Source organism: Typopeltis vanoorti, chromosome 16, assembly GCF_054136105.1.
Source record: "Typopeltis vanoorti isolate ZY-2024b chromosome 16, IOZ_Tvanoo_1.0, whole genome shotgun sequence".
Lineage (NCBI taxonomy): Eukaryota > Metazoa > Arthropoda > Arachnida > Uropygi > Thelyphonidae > Typopeltis > Typopeltis vanoorti.
Genome location: NC_143564.1, coordinates 72,635,753 through 72,658,837, shown reverse-complemented (window position 1 = coordinate 72,658,837; position 23,085 = coordinate 72,635,753). Strand labels below are relative to the sequence as shown.

General features: G+C 34.7%; 1 protein-coding gene across 1 annotated transcript in view; it reads right to left on the bottom strand.

Annotated features, from left to right (window-relative positions):
- LOC150098126 (photoreceptor-specific nuclear receptor-like) overlaps positions 1-23,085 on the bottom strand; it is a 127,136-nt gene that overhangs the window by 51,673 nt on the left and 52,378 nt on the right. The window contains exons 3-4 of the mRNA XM_090406688.1: positions 16,336-16,439; positions 9,127-9,336 (exon numbers count right to left, since the gene is read on the bottom strand). Of these exons, the coding sequence (XP_090262814.1) occupies positions 9,127-9,336; positions 16,336-16,439 (314 nt within the window). The remainder of the gene's footprint in view (positions 1-9,126; positions 9,337-16,335; positions 16,440-23,085) is intronic.

Genomic DNA, 23,085 nt, shown 5'->3' with positions numbered 1-23,085 from the left:
TCTGTAAATAACCAAATTCTAACAGTCGTATTGTTTGAATTTGGTACGATTGTTTTTCTAGTCTGGTGAAGGTATCTACAGATGTAGTAACAAAATTGTCACTTTTCAGTTCATTTGTACTTTATTCACCAAACTACAAATATGTGTTGTCAAGTTTTGAAAAAAAAAAAAAAAAAGAAAAAAAAAAGTTTCGACTGGCAGTGATATGTTTTTAAACTTTTATCATGTACAAATATCTTAAAAGAAAAGAAAAATGTACCTTCTTTTCTTTTTTACATCAAGCTTTTTAAGAGTTTGGTAACGTGATGAGTTAAAATATCTGCACTCTGTAAAATAACCAAATTTTTATCTTACTTTGTGTTGGGAAAGGTAAAATTTGTATTTGTGTTATCTGGAGATTATAAACCTTTTTTCTATACTAAACTTTAAGAGTTTAAGTTATGTTTTGGGTAAAATTATCTGCTTTCTCTCTGTAAAATCACCAAATTCTAACAGGTAGGATTTTCGAGTATGCGAACGAAATGTTTACAGATAACTCAAAAAAAAAAAAAATGTCAATAGGTAGCATTAGACAAATTTCTAAATACTTAATTACAGGATATCAGGTTTCCCATGGTCCTTGCATTAATTTCACATTAGTGATTTTTTTACAATAATTAAACAGAATTGCATTAAGGTATAAACTTATGGATTTAATTATCAAATTCTAAACTGAATAACTGAGTAAAAATTTCACTGTGGAAAAACACAACAGCAACACACATCTTTGTTCATTTAAGTTTTACAAATGCTTATTTTATTTTGCTGAAATATTACTTACAACGAAAAAAAAATCGAAACTTGTAATTACCTAAAAATATTTCACAATATTTAGATTACACTATTTTCCTGAAGAAAGAAAATTTCAAAGACTTTTGTGGTTCACTCATTATTTTACTTTACTGGACCTAAACACCACAACACAACACAATACGACAGCTGCACTGGACGAACGAATTGCAGTAACTGAAAAGACACTCGACTCGATTGTTTTACTTTATAGTACTGTTTCCTGACCCTTTACCTGACCGTTCCTTCCAAATGAAACTTTCGCTCAGGTGACTCGCAGACATGTTTTCGCATGCTGGTGGATTGATGTTGATGTGCGTTTATCTTACTTTGTGACATTATGGTACAAACTTTATCTCTGTGGCTCGAATTCATCCAAAGGAAGATGAGCGAGCTTCCCATTTGTAGATATCTTTTAGTGATGTCACCTCAAACCGATAACCAATGAGATGAACGATCTCGCCATTGCGGATGTCCGAAATTGTTTGGATGGAAAAAAAAAAAAAATAACATTATGTGTTGGGTGTGAAAGGGTAGTCAAGAGGTTGACAGTGGTCTTCCCTGCAAGGCTCCCCCACCCTCCCTATCCTCCAGAAGATGTCTGCTCATCTTCTGGAGGATAGGGAGGTGGAAATTTAAACTGGTTTTTTATGATAACTTTTTAGGAAAAAACACGTTTTTTTATGAAAACTTTTTTGGAAAACGTTTTTGGAAAAAAATAAAAAAACGCGTTTTTTTATTTTTTTTCCAAAAAAGTTTTCATAAAAAACGTGTTTTTTCCTAAAAAGTTATCATAAAAAACCAGTTTAATTTTTTTTTTTTCCAAAAAAGTTATCAGTATCAATTGGAGGTGACATCACTAAAAGATATCCGCAAATGATGAGCTCGCTCATCTCCACGAGGCTGAGCAGACATTTTCTGGAGGAGAGGGGGTTAGGGGAGTATTGCAGGGAAGACCTCAGTCACTACCTTTTCTTGACTACCTTTTCACTTTCACAACCTGATGCTATTTTATTTTCCTCCAAAGTTATCAGTATCAGTTGGAGGTAACATCACTAAAAGATATCCGCGAATGATAAGCTCGCTAATCTCCGCTAGCCTGAGCAGACATCTGCTGGAGGAGAGAGGGATGATGGGTTAGAGTATGGGATGGGGGAGCATTTAGCATCAGTTAGAAGTGACATGACTAAAAGAAATCCGACAACGGCAAAATAGCTCATCTCCCTTAGATGAGCAGACATCTTCTGGAGGATAGGGAGGGTGGGGGAGCCTTGCAGGGAAGACCACTGTCAACCTCTTGACTACCCTTTCACACCCAACACATAATGCTATTTTTTTTTTTTCCATCCAAACAATTTCGGACATCCGCAATGGCGAGATCGTTCATCTCATTGGTTATCAGTTTGAGGTGACATCACTAAAAGATATCTACAAATGGGTAGCTCGCTCATCTTCCTTTGGATGAATTCGAGCCACAGAGATAAAGTTTGTACCATAATGTCACAAAGTAAGATAAACGCACATCAACATCAATCCACCAGCATGCGAAAACATGTCTGTGAGTCACCTGCGCGAAAGTTTCATTTGGAAGGAACGGTCAGGTAAAGGGTCAGGTAAACAGTACTATAAAGTAAAACAATCGAGTCGAGTGTCTTTTCAGTTACTGCAATTCGTTCGTCCAGTGCAGCTATCGTATTGTGTTGTGTTGTGGTGTTTAGGTCCAGTAAAGTAAAATAATGAGTGAACCACAAAAGTCTTTGAAATTTTCTTTCTTCAGGAAAATAGTGTAATCTAAATATTGTGAAATATTTTTAGGTAATTACAAGTTTCGATTTTTTTTTCGTTGTAAGTAATATTTCAGCAAAATAAAATAAGCATTTGTAAAACTTAAATGAACAAAGATGTGTGTTGCTGTTGTGTTTTTCCACAGTGAAATTTTTACTCAGTTATTCAGTTTAGAATTTGATAATTAAATCCATAAGTTTATACCTTAATGCAATTCTGTTTAATTATTGTAAAAAAATCACTAATGTGAAATTAATGCAAGGACCATGGGAAACCTGATATCCTGTAATTAAGTATTTAGAAATTTGTCTAATGCTACCTATTGACATTTTTTTTTTTTTTGAGTTATCTGTAAACATTTCGTTCGCATACTCGAAAATCCTACCTGTTAGAATTTGGTGATTTTACAGAGAGAAAGCAGATAATTTTACCCAAAACATAACTTAAACTCTTAAAGTTTAGTATAGAAAAAAGGTCTATACTCTCCAGATAACACAAATACAAATTTTACCTTTCCCAACACAAAGTAAGATAAAAATTTGGTTATTTTACAGAGTGCAGATATTTTAACTCATCACGTTACCAAACTCTTAAAAAAGCTTGATGTAAAAAAGAAAAGAAGGTACATTTTTCTTTTCTTTTAAGATATTTGTACATGATAAAAGTTTAAAAACATATCACTGCCAGTCGAAACTTTTTTTTTTCTTTTCTTTTTTTTTTTTTTTCAAAACTTGACAACACATATTTGTAGTTTGGTGAATAAAGTACAAATGAACTGAAAAGTGACAATTTTGTTACTACATCTGTAGATACCTTCACCAGACTAGAAAAACAATCGTACCAAATCCAAACAATACGACTGTTAGAATTTGGTTATTTACAGAGAGACAACTGATATTTTAGTCTATCACGTTACTTAAACTCTAAAAAAGTTTATTGTAGAAAATAAAAATGATATCGTAGCATGCAGATAACAAATGAATCAACATCTATATATCAAATAATAATCGCCTTTGGAAGAGAAAAATCAAAATCATTAACAAACTTAATATCCATATCCGTTCTTCATTTAAATGATACCAAATGATGAAAACAAAATGGGTATGAATTTCCAAACTTTGAAATGCTGATGAATTTCTTGCTTGCTGTGATCATAAATAGTTATTTGAATGTAAACATTTCATTTTTCTTGCGAGTCGAAACTTATTTCAAAACTTTACCACCCGTACATTCTAGTAATGGGGGAATTAAAAACAGAGACCATACCAAATAACGGATTTGTAGTTTTGTGAATAAAGTAAAAATGAAGTGATAAGTGACAATTTGTTACTACATCTGAAGTAGATACCTTCATCAGACTAGAAAAAACAGTCGTACCAAATTCTAACAATACGACTGTTAGAATTTGATTATTTTACAGAGACAAACAGCTGATATTTTAGCCAATCACGTTACTTAAACTCAAAAAACGTTTGTTGTAGAAAATAAAAAGGTATCGTAGCGTGCAGATAACAAGGAATCAGCATGAATGTATCAAAAAAAAAAAAATTACAGCCATTGGAAGAGAAAAATCAATAACATTAACAAACTTTATAGCCAGAACCGTTCTTCATTTAAATGATACCAAATGATGAAAACAATATGGGTAGGAATTTAAAAACTTTGAAAAGGTGATGAATTTCTTGTTTGCTGTGATTCCAAAATAGTTATTTGAAGGTAAACATTTTTTTTTTCTTTACAATTTTCTTTCTTTCTTTCTGAGCTAATATTCATTTGAAATAAGAATACATAATTATTTATTTGTGTTGGAAAGAATATCTAATATAATAATTGTGTTAAAATATATAAATATCCCAACTGTGAAAAAAAAAAAGAAAAGAGTCGGGCTTAGAGGACAACAGTCAAAATACAAATTTAAGTAAGACCACAACATTTTTTTTTTCTCCTTGTAAAATTTAATGCCACAAACTAACTAGATTTTTGTTATTTTATTTTATTTATTTTTTTTTTTTTGACTCAGTGAGTTAAAAGTCTTATTTGTTCATGCAAGCCCTCAAATATATCAAGAAACTGTCAACTCTTGGAAGCAAAAAAAAAAAAAAAAAAAAAAAAAATCGACTATTATTTTAATAACCAGAATTTTAGTGCAGAAGATTTCACCTGAAATTACAATACTGCTAGAATTTGGTTATTTTACAGAGCCATTAGATATTTTAAACCAACACGTTACTACACACACACACACACTATTTTTCACCTAGGCACAACAAGTTGGCGACCGGATAAGAGATATATCTTTAAGATACGACTTAGTGAGAAATCTACAGTGTTGGAAAATAAATTCACATTTTATTTATTCGTTAATTTTGCTCAGTTATTCTGTTAGAATATGTAATTAAACTGATTTTTAAAAGTAAAATACAGAAAATAGCCATTCAATTTGAAAAAAAAAAAAAATAAATAATTTCACTTGTCAGAATTCCATACCTTAACAGCACTCGGAATTCGAAACAGGAAATTACACTTACCCTAAACAAAAAGGCGCATAGACTTTCCCACCAAGCTTAGGAAACATAGCATGAGCAACTGTGGGAAGGAATTAAACAGAGAACGAACCAATCGGATAGTAATCTAAATTAAATATTCAACTAAGTCTCATATACTTTATATATTTATTAATTCTGCTCAGTTATTCTGTTAGAATATGACCTGTAAAAGTAAAATACAGAAAATAACCAATCAATTTGAAAAAAAAAAAAAATTTCACTTGTCTGAATTCCATACTCTAACAGCAATCGGAATTCGAAACCGGAAATAACACTTACCCTAAACAAAACGGCGCATAGACTTTCCAACCAAGGATGGGCACACGTGGGAAAGATTAATACAGAGAACCAAACGGATACTAAAGTAAATTAAGTAGTCCACTAGCTTTTCTGGTTATTGACAGAAATATCTATCAACTCCTATGTTTTGTGTGTTTTGTGGTGTGAATATATGTTAGCCACAGTAACCTATAATGAAAAGTCTTTTCAGATTTGTGTTTGTGTTCTGTGAATATATGTTAATCAACAATTTGGAATATTCAGAAAACCTAGATAGTACCACGATGTTCCCATTCTGGAAAGAAATGTAAGTTTTTTTTTTTTTTTTTCAAAGAAATGTTACGCCAAGAAAAACACCATTTGCATTGGTGATATATGTAAATTCAATTCCTATTTCTTGCATATTGCAATGTAAATAATATCTATGAAATAAATATGTAAACTTAAAAGAACAAACAGTGTCTTTGATGTGTTATGTATGTATGTTTAAGTAAGAACACTTTTGAAATAACCGTGAATACACACACGATTTGTTTATTTATGTATTGAACTTTAAGATCTTACTTCTAGACAAATCAAAATATCCGGATGAATTATGAATAAAATATGAACTTGATTAGAATATGAATATAGAAGAAAATACAGATGAGGTATGGAAAAAAAGTTTGTGTTTGAGTGACATCAGTATATAATTAATTATTCAGAAAAGCTCGAAAGACTGCCGCCATCACGACTTACTCTAAGAATTCCCACAGACGACAATGACGGATGTGTGTCACCCTGGGAAAATTAAAAGATATCTTATCTCAAAACATAGCCCACAATTCCATAGCCAAACCAAAATACCGCACAAAGACATAACGTCACGATTCTTATCTCTAAATATCACCCATCACACCACGTGATATTTCTGACAGAAGGGGGGGCCCAGCGAAATTCCAAACTCAATAACAACAAACATTCGCGTCACGATTCCTTATCTTATCTTGATCTTGATCTGGTCAGAACTGTCCACCAATCACGACACGATTTCTTATCCACTAATATCATCCTTTCCATTCAAAACAACAACGTCACTTATTTACAAATAACAAATGACGTCACTTATCTACATCTCATAACAACAAACATTCACGTCACGATTCCTTATCTTATCTTGATCTAGATCTTGTTTAAAGTGTCCCACCAATCACGACACGAATCCTTATCTCTACCATCACCCATAATCCCATACGCGAACCAAAACACAAGAGCTGAAGCCAGTGACACAGTTGCCCACAGGGAAATTCCAAACATTCCACACCCATGAAGCCATGCACACAATGACGTCATCAACCAATCACGTCACGATTCCTTATCTTATCTTGATCTTGATTTGGTCACTAGTGGGACCCCTACTACTTGAACAGAATAGTGGAAAAGTCCATTAAATCAACTTCTATATTACCTGGATTTTCCAGTATGCGTTCTTGTCATTTTCACAGATGTCACTTTTTAACACGTGCTTATGGAAAGGTTTGGAGACGGAGAAACTAATGTTGTTACTCTTGCCATAGGGAGAGCAAAGACTTAAGAATACCTGCCTTCAGTTCGTAATTAGATATCCGATTTCCTCTGTTGGCGTTCACTCAGTGGCGGCCTGTGAAGCTTTAAGTGGGGGTGCTGCCTATACAAATTAATTTTTAAAAAAATATTTTTTTCCTAATTACTAACGGTTTATTAATAAATAAATCTGTAGATTTATTTATTAATAAATTGGTTACTGATTAGGAAAAAAAGAATTTTTTAAAAAATTATTTTGTATAGGCAGCACCCCCCACTTAAAGCTTCACGGGCCGCCACTTCATTCACTATAGGTGATAATATAGAAACTGTATCACTCCCACTGATCGTGGAAAAACCATATCCAGGTGACACTTGAATGTCCTCAAAACTAAATTTTATCAAACAGATAACGTATATAGTCATTTCAACATTTCTTCTTCAAAAGTTAGCGTTTTTTCCTGTGAAATACGTTATTTAAATTAAAATAAGCATAGAAAAAAGGAAATCTTTCAAACAGAATATTTGTATGAAAAGCTAGGGCGCGCACAGTCTCTTATTTCTTTCTCTCTCTCTCTCTATATATATATATACACACACACACACACACACACACACATATATATACGCACACACTTATGCCGAAATTGTTTGAATATGTCTAACCAAATAATTTTCCTCCACAGTACTCTTATTTCTCATACATTTCGATCTGCACTTTTTTAAATCGAATACCAATAGCTTCTTTTTTTCTCGACATTCCCGCACCCTAAAAAAAGTACTATGCACCGGGGAAAAAATTCGATACCAAAGAAATTTTTATCGAAGTGAAAATGCTGATTGATATAACAGTTTCGTGGCTGGTTTCAGGCCTGTAAGTTTCATAGACATTAAATTTTCATCTAAATACTGCTTGAAGCTATTCACAAATGCCATTTTACAATTTTCTTCTTCGGCCAAACAGTAATGCGCAAATAGCGAATTCTGCATGTCGTGATATTATGTATTAACAAATCATGTCACAAATACTCAAGTCCACAATTTCAGCTGGTGCGCAGATCCCCTTGTAGACTTATATTGTCTACACAGAATAGGCGGGCTTTACAAGGTAAGGTGGGCTACTAGTTGACCACTTTTGTGTCAATGGTTTCAAATTATGGACGACAAAAATCGAGTCCTTCGGAAGTTATGACATGGTCTTTTAGTTTCTTGAGCGGCATTCGCCCACCTTAATAAAATTCGTTCACGTGTAAAACGATCCCATAATCACAATAGATTGAAGATGAGTTGTTTAACCATTTTAGACAATTTTATCGGAAAATTATCAATTCAATTGTCAATATCAAAGCACTATAAATTATTATTATTATTATTACGTAACACCTCCAGGGAGTCCAAAGACTGATCGAGGGAGGGCACCTGCTCAACAACTCTCCGTCTTCACCAACCGTAACTACCTTCATCATCTACACGAACGCCATCTACCGCCGACCACCACCACTATTTTCACAGACAGTCACAAACATTCATGCCCATGGTGGGATTCGAACCCGCAGCCTTTTAGCTGGAGAGCGGGTACGCTAACCATTTGACCAGCAAGGTCGGCAATAATAATTGCTTAATCTCTGATAGCTAAATTTTTTCAATTTATATTTAAAAAAATTATATAATTTGTGGTGTTTGCGACTCTAATACTCACTATACTCAGGAAATAAACTATCAGCGGTTAAGTGAACAGATAACCCCCCCCCCCCCAACACACACACTTTTTTTTCTTTATTGTGCTTTATTGAAGTCAACCGCTGTGCAGTTGGTAGACGTGAGTATAGCGGGCGAACCTTTATACCAGGAAAATGTATTTGGTATAAAGATATTATGCCGTTGTCAGTTACAAAAATAAATGAAACACAGCAATGTGGGTTACATTTTAAACTGAGTACAGTGCATGCATTGAAGCTTTTTTCCCAAAGAGTTTTTTTAAATTAAGTATAACTATAGAAAATCGGAATCATGTGATGTAAAAATAATCTCTTCAGAAAGGCGCTATTCCAAAATATTTACAAAATAAAAATATAAAGCATCGAGAACAACTATTTGGAGACCATGCACGAAAAGAAAATTAAAAAAATGTAGTATTTGAACTTACCGTTGTTGCTTCCCATTTCTAATTTTGACGACAAGTTTTCTGCAGTGATAAGGTTGGGTAGCATCCGATGCGTTGAGCACGGAGGAGGAAACACACCCACGGCTACCGTAGCTGCAACTCCCGTCCTTAGCAACCGTTCCCCGCCTAATTCGCAGAGGGTTTCCGGCCTTATAGTCGCTGTATTTCGGGGCTGACGTTCGTTCTGTACTGCTGTTGGAGAAAATAAATGTAGGAGAGAAACACCCACATTTGTAGTGGTGGAATTATTTATTACTCTAAGATAAATGACATACAGTTGCTTCGGCAGGGATAATGTTTTACGCCGTAACACTCGGATAGTAGAGGCATAAGAATAAAACTGTTGCTAAAACTGACGGCTTGGAACCCAGGTGACTAGATGTACCAGTTAATTTTCCTGCTTTTTGTTTTTCAAACAAAATTAGGAGATAATTAACTAAATCTGCTATCGTTATTTTTTTTTTTTTACAATTTACACTAGAAAAGAATACTACTAAACAGTTAAATGCATCGACAAGTATTCTTCTGTTGCTTACAATGAAAAGCATTTTAATACATATTTTTATTTTTCGTTATTCGAAACTTAGAAATAATTAAAAAATTAGTCATTCATAGGATCTGAATCCAGGCTTTTCCGCTAGGCATTCAAGTAGCACAATAATAATAGTCAACCGACTATGAAAGAGAATGAGATATCGCTTTAATTGAAAATGGCGTCTCTGTTGTAGAATACTGTTTGCTCGCTTAAGCGTGCCTCTGGTGTGTAATAAAAAATATTTATTCCACGAAAAGCAGGTCATTTATTAATGCAAACAATAAAATATAAGAAAACAGCGAAAGAGTTTGAACTATTCAATAAACAAAATTATTTACCATCCTTTCTCAAAGAAAGGAAGTGACTTCTCTCATTGAAAAGGAACAGTCAAATTAAAAACAGAAAATGGTATTCCATCTTATCCATTAATGTACAAATAGTTTGTGTGTGTGTGTGTGTGTGAGAGAGAGGAGGAGAAATTTTATCTCCGCGTTTCGATTTTTGAAAGTTTGACTGCGTTATCTGAATACATAAAAAACCCACAGAATGTCAATCATTTTAATACAAAGTTAACATTCAACTTGCCATGAAACATCAGAATGTCTAAGTATTATATTAAGTAAAATGGAAATTATCTCCATCTTCGATGTTATTAAGGAAATGCAGTACCTAGTTTTGAAGTTTAGAGATTGATGATTGCATACCCAGAAAATAAATTAATCAGACTTAACGGCAAACTCCTCTGTTATCGTAGTATTCCTTTTTCGCGTGTGTGTGTTATTTAATGAAATTCGAACGTATTAATAAAATGAATTGTGCATCCATTTCAATCGATCCTGAGTCACTTTTAGACCTTTAATTATTTTATTGTTCTTCAGCGTTTATTATTTTATTAAGCATTTATGCTACGGGAAATATATTTTTCATATAAACCGAACAAAGTCATGATCCTTTGATAACCTTAAGTATCGGTATTTCAAATAATATAATTATGGCAAAATAACATATAATGATAAAATCTACAGGTAAAGACACTTTATTTTTTTTCTTACATCTAGATAGATGAAATGTAAAAAAAAAGATAATTATTCTTTATGTAACCCTCTTGTTTTTCTAAACACCTGTAAAATCGATTTACTACCTGCAGAACATGTGATTTGTTTCAGTTATGCAATATTCTTTCACGTCATCGAGAGATTGATTTACTCCTTCTGATGACCACAAAAACTGATAGTAATAAATTGTTCGCTAATAATGCAACCCGAAAGTTGAGTTTATCTCTTCGATTTCACGAAACATAGCCATCATTAGGCGAGATAACACGTTTACACTTATTTATATAGTTATGAGCATCCGCAGTTCTGTTTATTTACACGGAGACTTTGGGTTAGAAAGACCCTAGTTCGAATCAAGTCTGTGATGCGAAGAACCTTTATCAAAGCTTTCAATCAAAAATGAGTTAGTCGGTCTCATACGGGGGTAGAGTTTTTTTTTTTTTTTTTTTTTTTTTTTTTTTAATCCCGGAAATTTGGTTTTTTTCCCCTCAATCAGGCAAACGGGCCAGAAGAACAAACACGCAACTGACAGCCAAAAACACATAACCAATAGCTTCGTATTGGTTTCATAAAATAGTGTCAGACTTCCCGTATGGCCGTTGTATCATCATATGCCAATTAATTAAAACGGAGGAGGTGGACTTTTCTTCCAAGCAACTCGGGTTTTTCGTTCCTCAAAACAAGCAAACCAGTCCCATGAATACACACACACGCACAATATCAGTAGACTTTTAAGTCTATTGTTGTCTATTTAAGTTTACTGTTGGGCAAGGAGGAAAACCACCTTTTTTTTTTTGTTGCTCCAACCAACCAATCTTCGGAATGATGAACCCAAAAAATGATACCTTAACCGTGAAAGCATAAGCATAGCATTATGCTTTCACGAACATCTTTACTTTTTGATTTCCTTCGTAGTCAGTATGTATATATGTATTTACCGTTATCAGATCAACATGCTATCCGTTAATTGAGTGTGTTCTGTCATTTTCCTGATATGCAGAATATACATAAAAAAATCCCAGCTAACGGAGAAAAACCTCCCACGTCCATAAAAAAAAAAAATTCAACTTACCTTCATCTGAAAAAGCCCTTATATAACGGTTGTTTGCTTCCTTAACGACATTCGAACGAGTCTTTCCGAGCAAAGGAATCATCGTTACTACTGACAGCTAAGGAAATTCCCTTAGAAGGAAGGAAGAAAGAAAGATATAATATATATATATATATATATATATATAACGGATTTACTCGGCTATAAGACATAATTAAATAAATTTAATGAATAGAAGCCGAGAGATACCAAAATAGAAAAAAAAAAAAAACTATTTATTATTTGATCGCACAACTAATTTCGACTACAAGAGCGAGATCATAAAGTAAAAATGTTCGCGAAAGCATAATGCTATTGGAATTAACTGTTAAGGTAATCATTTTTTGGGTCCATTAATCCAAAGAATGGTTGTTTGGAGCAGCAATGCTACTTTACTAGAAAATAGAGATTATAGAACATGGTCGTTTTCCTCCTTGCCTTAACGAGGAAGATTCTATCACTCAGTCAGTCAGTCTAGAACAAATCAGAAAACATTTTTAGATGCTACGATGAACTGGAGAGAAGAGGAACCGCAGAATCAAGAGAAATTGCCCTCAATCCGGTCCATTTTAATCCTTAGCTGAAACTTATCTGATTCACTCTTCAGCTATCCAACTGGTTCACTGACAAATCATCGCGGCGCGGACAAATTCATCGCAGGAAAAAATTAGCTGAAAGCGTTATTCGCTAGAAAATTGAAGTCAGTTTGGTTTAATACGTGTTATGTAAAAGTGTGTGATACTTGATAGTAAATTGTATCTGAGAGATACCGCGAACTCCGATGTAAGTATAGTATTGGTTTAGTTTTATTATTATTATTATTATTTACAGTCGAAAATGGCTGGAAAAATACATCGACAGGATAATCCATCAGATGTTGAAGAGATTCAGTAATGTATTATCACCATCATGTATTATATTTGTAGTTTTTTTTTTTTAAGTTTTATCGCATTTCAGCACATACTAGTAATGAATGTATCTCTCGGATACACGCGACCTAAGCTGCAATTTTTTCGACCGCAACCTCCGCAGGGTTAACTTCCCAACCGGCCAGGGCGTATAAATACGTTCAGCAAATCCTGGATACAAGTCAGACCACCTGTTGAAAAAACATGGATATCAAGTGCATTTGACTGTCATATCCATTAGAAGGTGCGATAATCCTTCACGCTGACGAGAACACTTAACCAGATTACCTCGAATACGTAGCTACGTTCAGTTACCTATTGCCAGAAAAGTAGTTGCTTGCCATTTGCTCGGTAACTAAAATCTAAATTATATTACCTCCAAGTTACATTTATTTTTGCTATTTGTTTTATCGTATAATTATAGCTTTTAATGCCAGTGCAAATAAGACATCCTTTCATATTTTTTCACTTAAGATTGTATCACTATCATTTTTTTTTTAGTTATCTTAGTCATTTTTTTTTAATTATCTTAGTCGCCAATACATTTTATTCTCTCAGCACGTGATTCAAGATAATTATTTTTGTCAAACAATTATTTCATAAATTCATAAAAATCCGAATCTTAAAATAAATACTGCCTCCATCTGTTACAAATTGTTTTCTTTATTTTTTATTCATAATGTTAGTTAGACAATCGATTGTCACGATATTAGTTAGATATAGCTATTCCCCTAAATATTCTTAAATATTGTACTCTTTCTCCCTCGCCATCCTATCCCAGTTCTGTAACAATTAATATTCCATCTACAGAGCCAGTAGTAAGAAAGAATATGAATAACTTTATACGTAAATTAAAAATAAAAAAATTCACATATATCCGCGATGAATTTTCGCCACGATTAAATTTCCAGCAATGAACTGTCCGGACAGGAAGGAACTGCACACTGTGTGTAAACAAGGGTCGTAGTCACATTAGTTATTAGAAAAATTAAATTTAGGGGCGATACAGTCATACAAAATCAAATGACTATCTATGAAGGCTCGCGTATACTTACTCATAATATATTCGAATCATAATTATACATAATATATAAGGTACAGTTGAAACTAAATAAGTGGATTAGTGCCATGAGGTAGTCTCTCAATATTTTCTGAAAGCATATTCTGAGGTTAGTGACTTTATTTCATTTGGCAGTTTATTGCAGCCGCTTGTTGCTAGGTGTTCAAAGGATTTTATAAAAAAAAATTCTTTGTTTGCCTTGGAAACTACCAGCAAGTTTCGGCCACAGTGTAAACCATAATGTACAGTATATGCATGAAAATTTATAATGTTATTTCTTATACAACAATTCTGTAAAGGCAAAATATTATGAATGGTAAACAGGTTATTGGTTGAATATGCGAAATGGCTATAGTTCAAATTATTCTAACTTGCATTCGTATCAAAGGAGTAGATAGTCGCAGTTATCTCTATCCTAACACGTGATACCATTCAAGTGAAGAATTTACCCCAAAATACTATACGCATCTTAAAAATGCTGTATTTACATTTTTTAACGTAATATTTTCTGTTAAATGCAAACCTCAACTTATTTGTTAAAAATGAGATAGGGGAGTTCCGTATCAGATTGCCGTCGATATGGACGCCCAAATACTCGACTGCTTTTTTTTTCTTTAACTACATTACAGTTAAAAATTTGGATATCACTAGATTTCGTTCCACAATTTTATAGTTATGTTGTGATCCAGCTTATCTGTTAACATGAAGTATAGATAGTTTTATGGTATTAATTTTAAGACCATTATTGCTTGAAATATTTTTCTTATCGGCGTATGGAGTTTAAGGATATTTATTGCTGACTACTGAACTAAGAATGAGCTGCCACAAGGGAACAGATTATGATTTACTTGAAAGATTTACATTCGAGAATATAATAATACGCTATTTTTTGCATTTATGACAATTTCTTTTTGTCATAAGTAAACAAATACAACAGTCCGTAAATGGCAATTAACGGACTGTTTTCTCCTCCCTTTCATCATAAAAATCTGCGATAGTTAAATTTTTCTTTCTTTTTTCCCTCCCCGGTAGTAATAGCTATTTCCTTTTATTTCGGCGTGATTTGGGATAATCCAAAAATAGTCATATGCATTTTTTAATGAAAATTCTTACAGATTTGCTGTTATATAAATTTTTACATAAAGTCCTTTATGTACCGTTATGTAGTGCAATATGTAATTGACTTTAAATATATCATATATAATATACATACAATATATTCCACCAGGAGACATAAGTTCACTGAAATAGCGACTACACCCCCACAGATAATCCCATTTATAATTACTGTACACCCATTAAATTTATGATTTAATATTTTAGTGTTTTAGTGGCTTCTGGCTAAAAAAAAAAAAAAACATTTCTTAAGAAATAAAATTCCCAAGAAAGGTACAAAAGTAATTAAATAAATAAATTATTCACTAATAATTAATAAATAATTCACTTACATAAGTTTCATAATGAGATCTCATTATGAGGGTAGGGCATGGTTCTCGACCTGCGTTTGTGGAAATTTTCCTGTCTCGAGATATATTGAAATTCCATTGATAAAAAGGTCAGATTAGCTTTCGAAGACTGCAGTTTAGGTGTTTGGCACCAGCGTCTGTGATATACTGGCGTGGGTATTTACGTCTTAGACGTGGGAATATATTCATTACATGGTAACATGCTGATGCGAGAAAGTTATATGTAATAGGGGTAATATGTTGATATGCTCACCATTACTTTCATTGATATAATCTCCGTGACTTCTGAGAAAGAACTTCACAACATACCGTTCTCTCCTGAACATGTGTCACATTTTACATGACCTGGAACAGCAAACATCGCGTCTGAATGATTCACTTTCGCTCAAGGACAGCCATGTCGAGCTACAGTCTCATTATTAAACTTATCTACGTGAAATTATTTTTAAATACTACTTTCTTGGTGTGTGTGTGGGGGGGGGGATTTACGTTTTTTTTTTTTTTTTCTTTCTTTCTTACTGAGGGAGTTTTATTTCCTACTCAACAAAATTCAGGAAAGAAATACCGATCAAAAGCCGTTAAAATAAATTAAAGTGAAATGACATGAACATTACTACCAAAATTCTTCGAAAACCTATTTGATATTATATAAAATGTTTCCACTCTTCTATTATTTATGAAAGATAAAGAGAAAATAAGTATTTCACATAGCTGTATAAATCTAACCGAGGGAGTGTTAGATTTATACAGCTATGTGAAATACTTATCATGGACAAGATTGTTCATGATCAGAAACCGACTCGTCGGCCGTGTATAGAAGTGTTATTTATTATCTCATACTTCCAAATTTATAAATATTTGGCTTATTTTTTCTATTAAATAAGGAAATATGTAAGTTATCAGGCTTTTCTCGTGAATGTTTAAAGCCGTATTGATGGCATAGCGCCATAAACATAACACTATGCCATAGTCTTTATGGAATTAATTACTTCGCTTCATTATTTTTATAACCCTACAATTTTAAGTCATTCCAACAATAGCAATAAAATAAAAAAAATAAATAAAAAACATTCTTACCGTCTTTGTTCATACCCATTTCTAAACATTTCTTTAAACGACACGCTTGGCACTGATTTCTGTGCGCTTTGTCGACCACGCAACTTCCTGTACCAGCCTGACACCTTGAAAAAAAAAAAAAAAAAAAAAAAAAAAAATTCATTACTTTTAAAGTGTTTTGAGTAATGATTTTATGCTGATATAACTGTTACATAAACATGATTTTTTATATATATTATTACAGGATTATCCGAAAGTTGCGCACAAAATTGAAGCTGAGCTGCAATTTAAATTATTCGTTTCGTCTATAAATGGCACCCTATGAGTATTGACCACTATCGTGTAATCTATCCGCCACTTGTCGGATACTGGACATCCAGTGCGTAGTTCTGATTATGAGGAAAGCAAAATGGTACTTTCCCAAGAGCAACGAGTTATTTTGGAATGGTGTTTTGCAGTGGTGGCCGGTGAAAATTTTAAGTGGGGGTGCTGCATATACAAAAAAAAATTTTTCCTAATCAGTAACGAATTTATTAATAAATAAATAATGTATACATTAAAAATCCCACCCCTGCCAAGATGTTTTTTTGGAGCCTGTGTAGCTCAGTGGATGTGGCGTTTGCACACAACGGCGCTTGGCCGCACGAATGAAGACTTGGTTTCGAGTCTAGTCTGCGACTAGAGGAAATTTTTCTAAGCCTTTTTTCGTCCGGTTCCCGAGTTAGTCGATCTCTCGCACGGGCAAGCGGGTTTTTCCTCCCGGAAACTCGGGTTTTTCGTCCTGTAAACTCAAGAAAATCGACCGTAGAACCCACATTATTTCAGACATTAAATATATTGTATTATGGTTAGGGACCACGAGATGGCGGCACATTTGAGCCGTCTCTCTTCACTGCGTACCGCTTAATTAGTGATAGCCTTGGACCATCTATCTCTGATTGGGTACCAGTGGAGATTGAACTGCCTACTCAGTCTCCAAAAGTTAGACAGGGCAAATGGCCTCGCCTACTCCCGTATACGAGAATAAAAAGGCGTTAGCTGATTTTTTTTTTCTGATTAAAAATGGCCTTATTAAAAATATTTCATCCTCACCACAAACAAACAGCAATAATAAAAGTTTCGTATCAATAGGAATGACAAGCGCAAATGAATATCGGCGTTAGATCGCAGTGCATTTGTTTCGTGTAACGATAATTGAAAAAATAGTATTCTTTTCATATTTTCAACAGTGACACTCGTCATAATTCAGCCTTGTATCTATAATAAATAAATAATTATATGTTATTTTAACAAAAAATAGTTCACCACGCATACGCACCAATTATAAACGTTTCATATCTCACAGAAATAACGCGCGGAAGCATACTAAAGATACACTGCCGTTTGAGCAGTGTGGGAATGACGTAACGTGCAATGCAAAGCGCAAACGAATATCGGCGTTAGATCGCAGCGCATTTGTTTCGTAATCTAAAGGTAATCGAACAATTCCAATTATTAACTATTCAATCAATGTCAAAACATAAGCTGTAACCTTTAACATGTATTGCATTTATATAATGTTGAAAGCATTATTATTATTTATAAATACAAATAAAATTTAATTTTTTCGTTTTTTCCTTGGGGGTGCTGCAGTGCTTATGTACGGATCGCCACTGGTGTTTTGCCTGTCGTTCTAACGCGAACGTTGTAGAGGAGTTGTCAGAATTATCCTCACTCTCTTGTTCCTCAAAACTTTCGGGAAACTAGATCAGTTGCAGGCAAGGAAAACCTTCCATTTTGACCGAGGATAAAGTGAATGCAGTACACGAAGTGTTGCAATGTTCACTTTCAAGTGTGTCTTAGAAAACTCTCTGCACAGACAGGTATGTTATACCGCAGTACTTCGAGGGCCACCAAACAAAGCTTCGTCCATATCGTATTCGCTCAGTTCAGGAATTGAAGCCACTAGATAAGGGAAAATGTGTTGTGTAATATGTAGATAATTTCGATCCTTTGTTGAAGAAAATGGAGTTCACGAGCTGGACAATGTTTTCTTCAGTGACGAAGCGTGGTTTCCACCTAAATGGATACGTCAATAGCCAAAATAATGGAATCTGTTCATCGGAAAATCCCTATGTTTTCTATGAAACGCCCTTGCATTTTCTGAAAATCGGAGTGTGGTGTACAGTGTCGCGCCGTCGCATTGTCGGACTCATTTTCTTTGTGACGACATTGTACAGTGCACTGTCCCAAGACAGCATCACCCAGTTCGTTGTCTTGTCTTGAGAATGAAAAATGTGATTGCTGATTTCATCAGGATGGTACCACTTGCCATACATCAAATGAAACAATGCCGTATTTGCAAGAGTTTTTTGATGACCGAGTGATTTCTAAAGGATTTTGGCCTCGAAAGTCGCCAGATCTGTCACCTCTAGATTTCTTCTTCTTCTTATGGGGGGGGGGGGTATCTGAATGGTAAGTTGTATAAAAACAATCCCCATACAAATGATAAACTGAAGAACTTCACTGAAGCAATTCAGAACAGTCAGTAATTCCATGATTCGATTTTTGCTGTAGCAGTGTTATTTATTTTTGCCTTTGTAAAGATACAGTTATAAGCTTTGTTTACAACAATTTAATTCTATAAAGTTTGTCACTAATATTGAAAATTCAAGTATTTTATGATGTACGCGACTTTTGGGTCACCCTATATTACAGTATTTAACACCAAAGACTCATTCCATTCTCAACTCACCATCTCTACTACTTAATCCACCATCTACGCACAACGGCATTATTCTACATAACGTCATCTGCCGACAACCTACGTAGTTGTCTATAAATTGCCAGTTTTCTCTGGCTGATGTGTCTGTATGCGGGATGAAAATCCAGAGTTTTCGGGCAAAAAAAAAAAAAAACTGCTATCCATAAGAGATTAGCTAACATCAATCGAAAAAGATACCTCTCGTCATAACGAGAAATTAATCGTCCGTCCCACGCCACGAAATCTCACCGAGTCGTACGACTCAAAATCCACCCCCTTTTTTTTTATAGACGCAGAGACAGACCATGAGCAAGATGATCCCCGTCGCGCCAAGGACCAGGACTTTAGGAGTGGAGATACTGGGATGCAAGGAGCCCAAAGTCCTCACTAAATTGCTTAAGGAGACCATAGGAGCTGACAATATCTACTCCTTCATCCCCCTATAGGGATAAAGAACAGTGCTTCGAAAAGCAAACTTCTTGATGGTTTCTCTGTCCAGAGGAAGCATATTACACCAACCATGGTAGGATCACAAGTGAGAACATTAAAAATAGAACGCTTCCCCATGGAACAGCTTGAGCCGGAGACGACGTGCTCATCCAAGGCTTGGGAAAGTGAGTAAGATAAAAAAAGAGCATCTTCAAGGAAAATCCGCATAGTACTCTGGTGAAGTCACTTTCACCATGGACATGCGTTTACCAGTACCCAACCTCGTCAATATTAGAACATCCCGGAGTATACAGAGACAGTGCTTGCGTTGCGTCTCGAAGAACATCTGGGAAGTGACTTCCCCCGAGCCATTTGCTTCAACTACGTGAATGTTTCCAGCCAGTGCCCACATCCATGCCTCAAGTGCAATAGCATCGAGCACAAGATAGATAACATGTCTTCTGCGCACATTCGCAGAACGGGCAAGGGCTCCCATTGAACCACTAAATCCGAAGTTTGTCGGAGAAGCAGGTGAATTTCCAGAATTTTCCAAAAATAGTTAGCGGGGAGAAGACCTTTGCCCAAAATAAAGAAATCAACAACAAAAACATCAGCAGTAACAACCGTTTCCTCTTTGATCACTACCACCTTCCCAGGAAAACACAGCCATAATAAACATCTGAGTAAGAGAAGAATAGAATAAAGCCATCATTCCACCAACGTCAACGCCCTCAATAACAATATGACTGTTACTGAAGACGAGATACAGCAAAAATAGGAATAAGGTACTCAACAGTGTTAGAAAAGAAACTTAAAAGTGTGGAGAAAGAACAAAACTCGAATCTAAGAATGAAAAGAGTAACGCAGGCGATAGAAGATGTAGTTGAAGAAACAGTATCAGAAGAAGATCAAGAAGAAATGGATTAGACAAAAAACACTGAAGTTAGTACAGGAGAAATAAATGTTGAAGATAAGAAGGGATACATCAGAACAAATAGAGGAGCAATATAGAAGAAAGTGTAATGAGGTGAAAAAAGCAGTCAGAATGGATAAGATGAAATGGTTAGAAGCCCAATATTACAATATAGAACAGTATTATGGAGAGCATAAAACAAGGGAGGTATACAAAATGATCAGAACCATTAATAGAAAGTGGCAATCAAAATAGACCACAATTAAAGATAAAAAAAAGGCAAAGTATTGATGAATAAAGAAAAAATTGTAGAGCTGTGGACAAGATACTGTAGTGAGTTATATGAAGAAAAACTAGATTTAGATGGCATTAGGAAAACTGACTGAAAAATTGAAGCAGATTCACCACCTGGTAATGAGCATGACATTTTAAAAGGAGGGGTAGAAAAAGCAATAGGACGGCTAAAACACAAGAGTCCTGGTAACGATAACATCACTGGAGAAATTATTAAATATGGTGGTGAAAGTATGGTTACAGAAATGCATCAACTATGTAATATGGTATGGGAAGAAGGAAAAATGCCAGAGGAGTGGGAGAAATGAATATTAGTGACATTATACAAGAAAGGAAATAAGCTAGAATGTAAAAACTGTAGAGCAATTGCCTTGACAAGTCACCTTGGTAAAGTGATGATGATATTGACAGAAAGATTGAGAACACAATTGGAAGCATACCTTGCAGACGAGCAAGCAGGATTTAGGAAGGATAGAACTACAATTCAACAGATTTTGACAATGAGGTTAACAGCAGAGAAAGCTAGGAGAAAAAACAAAAATGTACAGTGGCGCACACGGGGGGGGGGGCAAGGGGACCGCCCCCCCCAAGAAAAGAAAAAAAAACACTAGAAAATTTTCCAAAAATCTTTTCCTAATTAAAATTCGTTTTTTTAATTTATGCTGTGTCTTCTATTTCTATACTACTCATGAATTAGCGATCACTGCAGATGCTCAGTCATAGGTCGTATGCGATGCGTAGTGTGTATTCGCAAATCGTCTACTCCACTGTTCCCCCCCCCCCTCCAAGATTAAATCCTGAGTGCGCCGCTGAAAACGTATATACTTGCTTTGTTGATTTTCAGAAAGCATTTGACAGTATTGACCAGAAAGTGACATTTAGCAGTTTTGGAATCCTATGGAATTGATAAAAAAACTAATAGCTATATTAAAAGATGCTTATCAGAATGCAGTTGCAGCAGTTAGAACAGGTGGTGGTGATTTGGGGAAATGGTTTTAGAACAAGCAGAGGTATATACTAGACAGGCGGACCCAATATCACCAAGCATTTTCTTCGCACATTTAGAAAGAGCAATGGACAAACTGTAGGAAGATACAAAAGGAATATCTCTACACGGAATGAGAATTAACAATCTGAGATTTGCAGATGGCATTGTTATTGTTGAAGAAGATGAAAGAGAACTACAAAACAAAAACACTAAAACTGTTAAATGAGGAAAGGAAGAGATTTGGACTTGTTATGAACTTGGAAAAACCAAAGACAATGGTATTTGGTGAGAAGAACATGAAACAAAAGATACAAGTAGATGGATTGATATAGAAAATGTAGAACAATTCACATATTTGGGAAGTAAAATGAAGTATGATTGTAAAATTTGGAAATAAAATGACGTATGATTTGGACTGTAAAAAAGAAATAAGTATGATGAGGATTGAAAAGGGAAGAACAAATCATGAACAAAGGCCATGGATAACATCTGGAAAAGTAAAGTGATCAGCCTGAAAACAAAATAGAAGTACTGGAAACATGCATTTTTAGCGGTGTACTGTATGGATCATAAACATGGGTAATAAATAAGGAATCAAGGAAAAGAATTTTGGCATTTGAAAGAACTTGTTACAGGAAGAGTCTAAGAATAGGATGGGTACAGAAAATCACAAATGAAGAGCTCTATTGGAAGATACAACCAAAGGAGAATCTAATGCAGAAGATTATACAACGGAAGTTGCAAATATTTGGGCATCTGCAGAATGAGTGAGAACCGGAAGATAAAGACATTTATGTTTGGTATTTTGGACGGTTTAAACAGAAGAGGTAGACCATACAGAGAATGGATAGACGATAAGGACTGGTGTGGAATGGGTGTACAGAAACTGCGACACTGTGCACTGGACAAAGAAAGGTGGAAGAAGATAGTGAATGAGGCATCGGACAACGGGCAGTGAGCCTATGGTTCGTGATGATATTACTGAAGAACCCAAGATCCTCCCTGCAGAAGCAAATTTACCGCTATGCACAAGAAATGCAAGTCGAGGAGGGGAAAAACAGTTAGCACTCCCTAACGAACCACCAAAAAGAAGAAGCTCCCCCACTCCCCCAAAAACAAACAAACAAAAAAAAAACCATAGAAGCCACGCCAGAAAGTCGGGAGAAACAACATCGGAATCCGAAATGGAGGTAGAATCCCTCCTCAAACAGAAGAAAGCATCGATACGAATCAAAAAATATACAGACTCTCAATTTAACAACTACGAATACAAGACCTCAGAAAACAAAAAAAACAAAGTCAGCTGTTCAAAATCAAGAACAGCTGACACGAGTTCGAAATCCTATCGAGCTCGTTTCGAAGCTAGAAGCAAGTTTGCAGGGGGACGAGATATTCCCCCTTCCG